Raw genomic sequence first — 8,111 nt, 5'->3', positions numbered from 1 at the left:
AAGTGGGGCAGGACGGCGTCCAGGCAGAGCCCGTGGTTCTGGGCAGGGCTCGGCTCCTCCCTGGGGTTGGCGGGAGGCCCTCAGTCCCTAGCCACGCGGGCCTCTGCAGCACAGCAGCTTGCTTCCTCAGAGCGAGCAACCGAGAGGGCAAGTGAGAAAGGGGGGGGAGGGGGAGGAGAGCACGCGGGAACAAGCCGGCAGCAGAGAGACCGCCGGCAAGGAGGAGGGACAGCCTTCTGTAAAGGAGGCTCCGAGTGACATCTCTCGCTTTGGCCGGCTCCTCTCAGAAGTGAGACTCTAGGCCCAGCCCAGGACAAGGGGAGGGATCACCCAGGGCATGAATAGCAGGGGGTGGGTCACTGAAGACTTGTAGACAAGCGGCCTGCACCCGCCTTGCCAAACACTCTGTCCTCACAGCATCCCAAGGAAGCCCGGGCCAGTGTCGCTGCCAGTTAAGCACAGGAGGGCTGGGAGGCCGTGGCCTGCCCGGGGTCACACAGCTCTTAGTGGGTAGAGCTAGATTCAGACTCTGCTCTGAGTCCCAAGCCCAGCTCCTGCGTGCCCACTGGTGTTTCTCGGACTGTCCCTGGACCCCACTCCAGCTTAGCCTGGGAGCCGGGCTGAGAACAGCCCCAGACAAACCAGTCCAGACTCGGGGGCCTGGGGACCCGAATTTGGCTGGCTTCCCGCAGGGGACTCAGATGCCCCCTGGAACCTGAGAGCGGGTGGTGCTGCCCCTCTGCACGGCGAGGACGGGATACCATGGACATGGCATTTCTCTCCCACACGAAGGGCTGGGTTTCGTTCGTTGGGCTTTGAAGGAAAACGGAGGCTGAATTGTCCAGTTTCAGTGATGCAGGGAAGGTGGTGATGGCATAAAATGTAGTCACTTTTGGGGTCCTTCCAAAACGAAGAAATTGGACATTAATGAGCTTCATGGGAAATGCCCAGCACAGTGTCTGCATGTAGGGGGCACTCTGATAAGTTGTGTTTTTCATTAACATTGTTAATGTTAATGATTAACTCATTAGTAGTATTAATTCCAGGGCAGTGAAAGCTTGCCTCACCTCAAATTCAGTGAAGAGATTTGGATTCTTTCCCTTTGCTCCTTTAGCGCTTTAGAAAATGAAGACCTGGCCAGGTAACCAGATGGTTAGAGCTCAATGTTGCGGGTTCAATCTGCAATCAGGGCACATACAAGAAGCAACCAATGAATGCATAAATAAGTGGAACAACAAACCGATGTCTGTCTCTCTCTCTCTCTCTCTCATATCAATCATTCAATAAATTAAAAAGAAAACGACATTTTGTTTGGGATTGGTGGTGTTGGTTGTTTGGGGCGGACGACAATTAATTTTCAGTAAATAACACCTGGGTGGATCTGGGTCCTGAGAAGCAGTGGTGTGGGTCCCCAACTGGGTTCTGGTGGATCCTGGGCCTGCCCTGGGCCAGCGAGGTCTCTGCTGTCCCTGGCCGATCCCTGAGGCAGGCGGGAGGCCGTGGTGATGGGACAGAGGGCCTCAGGAGCTGTTTTGTTCCTTGCAGATCAGGAGCGACACTTCGCAGATCTTGGAGGAAAACATCCCTCTCCTTAAGGCCAAGGTGATGGAAATGCGTGGCATCTACGCCAAAGTGGACCGGCTGGAGGTGTGTCCAGGAAAATGAGCTTTCTTTGTGAGATCCGTGGACTTGTTCTGGCTCTTTCGTCTTGTCTTCCAAGAGACTGATCTGACCCTGAGACTGTCAGGCATCAGACCTAGTGCAGGGGGTTGGGGCCTACACTCACGTGACGTTTAAAAAATATGACAAATATGAATTTATATAAAATATCATATTTAAAAAATTGGGTACTTTATATAAAATCTGAATGTTAAGCTGCTTTTGGAAATTCAGGAGCTTTGATAACGCTGGGCCCACATTTCTTTAAATACTTTCATCTATTTATTGTTCAAGGTATCTATACTAATAAAAGGGTAATATGCTAATTGGACTGGATGTCTTCCGGACGTCCTTCCTGACAAAGCTGGGCCCAGGAGAAGCCGCCTGCCCCTGGTCCTGGGCGCCTGGGCCTGTGACCAGGAGGGAGGGAGGAAGCCCGGGTCCCGGGTGCGGGGCCGAGGCAGAGGCAGTTAGGGGCGATCAGGCAGGCAGAGGTAGTTAGGGGCGATCAGGCAGGCAGGCAGAGTGGTTAGGGACAGGCAGGCAGGCAGGCAGGCAAGAGGTTAGAAGCCAGTGATCCCAGATTACGAGAGGCAGTTGGACATCCCCCGAGGGATCCCGGATTGGAGAGGGTGCAGGCCGGGCTGAGGGACTCCCCCACCCCCTGTGAACGAATTTTGTGCACCAGGCCTTTAGTAAATATATAAAATGCACCCATCTAAGTATACAATTCAGTTAATTTTTACTGAAATTCACATGTGACCCAAATTTGAGAAATGGGACATTTCCAAGTCGTAGGCTGAATTGTAGAGCTGGTGGCAGCTGCCCTTCAGCTGAGGCATGTGTTTGCTATTTCACCGCAGTCCCCACCACGCCCTATTGCCTCACTGCTGCCTTCTCTCCCCCATCTGTTACTGTGTGGGCTGAGCTGCACAGCATCTCATTGTCCTCCTTGCTGCGCCGCAGAGTCAGTACCCTCCTGTCCCATCTCCCAGAGGAGGAGCCTAAGCTCCGAGATGTACACCACTTACCCAGGGTCACGCAGCTAATTCCATGAAGCTGGGACTCAACTTCTGTCCACTTGGGCCTAAACTCTTAATTGAGCTGCAGCCCTCAGCTTGGGACCTTGGCTCCTTGCACAGAGAAGGACTGGGAGGCTGGGAGGAGCTTGCAGTGTGATAGTGGTCACCTGGACAGAGGGACGTGGCCCCTCGGAGCTGCAGAGGAAGGGAGCCTGGCAGGCAGTACTGAGTGAGCAGAGAATTAACATTCTTGTCAGCAGAGAATGAGGCAGGAATATAATTAAAACGTTGCCCTTGGAATAGCTGATTCATTTGAATTTTATTCTACACGTTGGGAAGAGGAAAAAGAAACATGAAGATTTGCAGCCCTGGTTCTTGCCTTGCTTGGGTCGGCCCAGCTCTCCAGCCCGATGCTTTCCTTAGCATTCGGTTCACTAACATCTATTGCGGGCCTACTATGCGCCACTCACAGTGAGAAAGATAGAGACAGTCCACAGCCATATTCTAGCAGGAGGGACTTGACGCCCAAGCATGACCTTAGCAGTTTCCTATTGCCACCGTCACAAATGACCTCACATTAGTGAGTTAAAGCATGGATTCATTATCTTATCGCTCCTAGGGCACAAGTCCAAACTGTGTCCCGCAGGCTGAAGTTGAGGTGTCAGCGGGTTCCTTTGGGAGGCTCTGGGGGGAGAACCACCCCTTTGCCTTTTCCAACTTCTGGAAGCTGCCTGCATTTCTCAGCTCATGACTCCTTCCTCCGTCTTCAGAGCCCACAGCCTAGCATCTCCCGTCTCTCTCCTACTCGGACCCTCCTCGCCCCTCTCCTGAGGACCCTGTGCTTACGTGGGGCCTCCTGAATCAGCCAGGGCCATTGCCGCCTTTCAAGATCTTAGTCACATCTGCAAAGGGCCTTTCGCCGAGTCAGGAAGCAGATGCCCAGGTTCCGGGGATGAGAACGTGGACATCTTTGGGGCCATTATTCTCCCGGCCACCATCAGCCTGGGCGACTGAGAGCGAGGCAGGTGCTGGGAGGGAAGGCGACCGAGGGGAGGAACCCATCGGCCCCTGGAGGGTGAGTGGAGGGAGCAGTGGCAGGGGAGGTGCGGGCAGGGGCACAGCCAAGACAGAAGCTCTGAGGCAGGGGGGAGACGGGCACCGGAAGGGTCAGGCTGTCCTGGTCCCCGGCCGTGGCCAGAGCAGGGCTGGGGAAATGGGGCAGCAGGAGCCCCGTTGTCTGGGCCTTGCAATCCAAGGTCAGGATTTGGCCTTTATCCTGAGGAACAGGAAGCCACTGAAAAGACGGGATTGCCTAGTGGTTAGGAGTGCCAGCTCTAGACAGCACAGCCTCAGTGCCCTCAGTACTCGGGGCATGAAATGCTATGGGGCGGGGCCATCCTGTGGGCATCACAGGGCTCAGCAGCAGCCTCGGCCTCCGCCTCCAAGATGCCAGCAGCATCTTCCCCGGCCCCGCCCCTGCCCCCCAGCTTCATTATGACAAACAACATGTCTCAGATGTTGCGAATGGCTCCTGGTGGGAACCTCTGCCCGAGTTCAATCCCGAGGCTGCCTCTTCCCAGTGTGCACCCCAGCAAGTTCCCTGTGAAGTGGGCACCAGTAGTGAGGTTCTTAGACCCAAAGTGTGTCGATCTTTACTCGACAAAGATCTGTAGGACGCTGACTGGGCTACGCTGAGGTGGGTGCTGGGAACATGGCTGGGGCGAGGCTCCCGGTCCCCTGCTAGTGGCTGTGGGGTGCTGGGTGAAGAAGTGGCCGGGGGGGGGGGGGGGGGTGGTGCCTGCCAGACCTAGAGCAGACAGCTGCCCAGGGCTGTGACCTCCACGCTGAGGCCTGAGAGGTGGAGCAGTGAGCCGGGAAGGGAACGCGGAGGCTGGGAGGAGAACGGCCTTTGGGGCAGTTGTGGGTAGGTGTAGTGTTCAAGATCAAGGGTGAGGCTGGGGTGGTGGGCCTGCTGGCCAGGTAGGGCCCAGTCATGGCTTTTGGATCCTGTTTTGAGGGGGCCAGGACTCATTAGAGGGGTTATAGTTACTATACTTTGTTTTCTCTCTGACAAAGTACAAAATAATTTTTTTAAAGTGTTCCATTCAGAGGTTCTTAGTATATTTACAAGATTGTACAATTATCACCACTATCTAATTCCAGAACATTTTATCGTCCCTAAAGGAAACTCCATATCCATTAGCAGTCATTCCCCCGCCCCTGGCAGCCGCTCATCTGCTTCCTGAATCTATGGATTGGCCTGTTCTGACGTTTCATAGTAATGGAATCATACAACCAACATGTGGCCTAGAGTGTCCGGCTCCTTTCACATAGCACGTTTTCAAGGTTCATTCATGTTGTAGTATGTGTCAGAACTTCAGCCCTTTTATGGCTGAATAATATTCCATCATATGGATGTACCACAGTTTGCTTATCTTTCATCAGTTGATGGGTGCTTGGTTTGTTTCCACCTTTGGGCGATTATGAATAACTAGAGGCCCGGGGGGGTGTCCCTCAGCCCAGCCTGTGCCCTATCGCAGTCCAGGAGCCCTCAGGGGAAGTTAGACTGACAGCTTAGGCCCGCTTCTTGTGGGGAGTGAGCCTAAGCCATAGTCAGACATCCTTAGTGCTACCACAGAGTCAGGAGAGGCTCCCACCACCACCACTGTGCTTCCCAGCCATCAGCCCGGCTTGTGGCTGAGCGGCACTCCCCCTGTGAGCATGCACTGACCACCAGGGGACAGCTCCTGCATTGAGCGTTTGCCCCTGGTGGTCAGTGAGCATCATAGTGACTGGTTGTTCCGCCATTCAGTCAATTTGCATATTACCCTTTTATTATATAGGAAGGATGCTGCCTAAATTTTATGTGGATACGTTTTCATTTCTCCTGGGTAAATACCTACGAGTAGAATTGCTGGATCATACAGTAACTCATTTTAGGAACTGCCAAACTATTTTCCAAAGTGACCACAGCATTTTGCACTCCCACCAGCATTTGCTATAAGTTTTAGATAAAGGTTGAAAACTCAGAGGCCAGTGGGAATCAGGACTGTGCTGAGCCGACCAACCTCAAGGCCCCCTCCGCTGTTATTTCCCAACAGCTGGTGCTGAAGAGCAACTGTCCGCTTCAGTGGATAGGATTCTCCAGGCTTGCCGCAGTCCCCACTCTGCCCTAGAGCCTCCCCACCATTGAGGCTGATGGCATTTGCCTTGTATCACCCCCCACCTTCCTGGGCTGTTGCTTTCCTTAGAGGAGAGAGAGATTGCTCTGTAAGTGGGTCTCTATCAAAAGGAGGAAAAACTAAGCTAGTCAGAAAGGGTCATGGATTTCGAGGCCAATGGGAGAATATGTATTTCCCATGCCATGTTGTATGACATCAGAACAGTACAACTTAGGCCCCTGCGAGAACCTGACATTGTACCGGGGTAGATGGATTCCACAGCCTGACTGCCTGGCCTCGGATCTGCCCTTTGGGTAACCCTTTACTCTTTTGTCCCCTGTAAGTTGGGGATGTGCTGTTTGTCCCTCGCAGAATCGTCATTGGGCCAGCACCTGGCACATTCAGGGGCGTAGTGAGGACACGCTGCCAGGTGGTCACTGCCCACAGGCGGGGAGAGGGGAAGGATGCTTGCCACTCAGCCAGCCGGCCACGGCCACGGCCATGGGCCCTAGGCCTTCCAAGGAGCCCAAGACCACCCTGCTCTCAGATCAGTGTGACCACTGGGTGGACGGAGCTTGGGAACTGGGCCCTTTCTCAGTTTTAATAATAAAACTAACATTTACTGAGCACCTGCTCTGAGCCAGGGACTCTTAGTGCTTTTCTCGTAAGAACTTGCTTTAACCTCACAGCAGCCCCAGGAGGAAGGTCCTGTTGTTGGTCCCATTTTATAGAGGAAGCAGCTGAGGCACAGAGAGGTGAAGTGGTTTGCCCAAGGCCACACAGCTAGGAAGTGGTGGAGCTGGTATTGCAAAAGGCTGTGCTCCTGACTGCGCCTCAGTGCTGAATGTTGGCACTTTCTGGGCAGGGACCTGCTCTGAAGCTGGGCCTTTGCCAGAGTGTTCAAATGCATTAGAACTCAAGTATATTTTACAACATTGGGGCTTTCTCCTTCCCTTCCCTTCCCCTTCCCCTTCCCCTTCCCCTTCCCCTTCCCCTTCTGTTCCAAGATCATGCTTCCTTCCCAGGGTACCCTCATCCTATGTCTATCAGGTATGGGGTGTAGATGCCTGACTTCCCAGTTCAACTAGTGACAACTCTGAAACATGAGCCTGGCTTCAGAACCACTCCAAAGTACTTGATTGGCTGAATCCTCCAATGAGAAGACATCCCAGCTTGATTTCTTACCTTTGTCCAATCCTCCTTCCTTCCCTTCCCTTCCCTTCCCTTCCCCTCCCTTCCCTCCTCCTTCCTTCCCTCCCTCCTTCTCTTTCTCCTCCCCTCCCACTCCCTCCTGATAATAAAAGTAACACATTTTAATTGTGTAGGGAAATATATAGAATCACCCAGACTCCATAACCCAGCCACCAGGGTGGCTACGATTGGCTGCCACCCTCTTTCTGTCCCCCAGCCCCGTCTGTGTGGATGCATATGTGTCTGCCCCAGTTGGCTGCAGGCTGGGGTGGCCCCAGTTCGGCCTCTCCCTGGCCCTGCTGGGCTGGGCTGCCCTCGCTGGCAGGCATTTGGGAGGCGGGTCAGACCTCGTGAGCGCGCATTCCTCAGCGTGGCCTCACTCCCCACCCGGCTGGTATTAGCGCAGGGAGCGTGAAATTGGAATCGGCTGGAAGGACTGCAGGACTTTCTTCTATTTCACAACCAGATGTGCTGGGCCAGCGAGGCCTCCAAGCTTGAGGGCCAGAGCCCTGGTCAGGGGAAGCTTCCTGCCCGTGGCCCCTTGTCCCCACCACACACGCACACACACACACACACACACACGCACACGCACACGCGCGCGCGCGCACACACACACACACACACACACACACGCACACGCGCGCGCACACACACACACCCCTGATGTGGCTCACTCGGCCTTTCAGCTCTGCCCCTGCCAGAACCCCAGGGAGCAGCACACCGTGGGCTCATCCAGTGCCTTTTTGCTGAGGATGCGTTGGTTCGCTCACTCACGCAGGCGCGCACTCATTCACGGTGCATCCCTCATGCCCTCACCGTCCAGCTGAGCCCACTAGCTGACCAGGCTCTGGTCGTGGCCTGTGGACAGCACTGACCCAGCACGTGCTCTTTCAGACAAGAAAGCCTCTCTGAGCCTTGGTTTCCCTTGTCTGTAAAACAGGCTAAAGATAGGGTCCCGATGGGGAGGATATGGGAGGACACACGGGGGCCTGGGCAAGCCGGGTTAGGGGTGGGGGTGGCTGCTGTTACTGTCGGGGCCCCTGGAGGCGGCCTCCCAGCTCAGGCACCACCTCCCCAG

General features: G+C 54.6%; 1 protein-coding gene across 1 annotated transcript in view; it reads left to right on the top strand.

The window, feature by feature from the left end:
* The window catches only part of BCAS4 (breast carcinoma amplified sequence 4), a 44,386-nt gene that overhangs the window by 9,980 nt on the left and 26,295 nt on the right, over positions 1-8,111 (top strand). Inside the window, exon 3 of the mRNA XM_005866223.1 lies at positions 1,546-1,647. Coding sequence (XP_005866285.1) covers positions 1,546-1,647 — 102 coding nt within the window. The remainder of the gene's footprint in view (positions 1-1,545; positions 1,648-8,111) is intronic.

Source organism: Myotis brandtii, unplaced genomic scaffold (assembly GCF_000412655.1).
Source record: "Myotis brandtii unplaced genomic scaffold, ASM41265v1 scaffold225, whole genome shotgun sequence".
In the NCBI taxonomy this organism is placed as follows: domain Eukaryota; kingdom Metazoa; phylum Chordata; class Mammalia; order Chiroptera; family Vespertilionidae; genus Myotis; species Myotis brandtii.
This window is presented reverse-complemented; position numbering and strand designations above follow the sequence as displayed.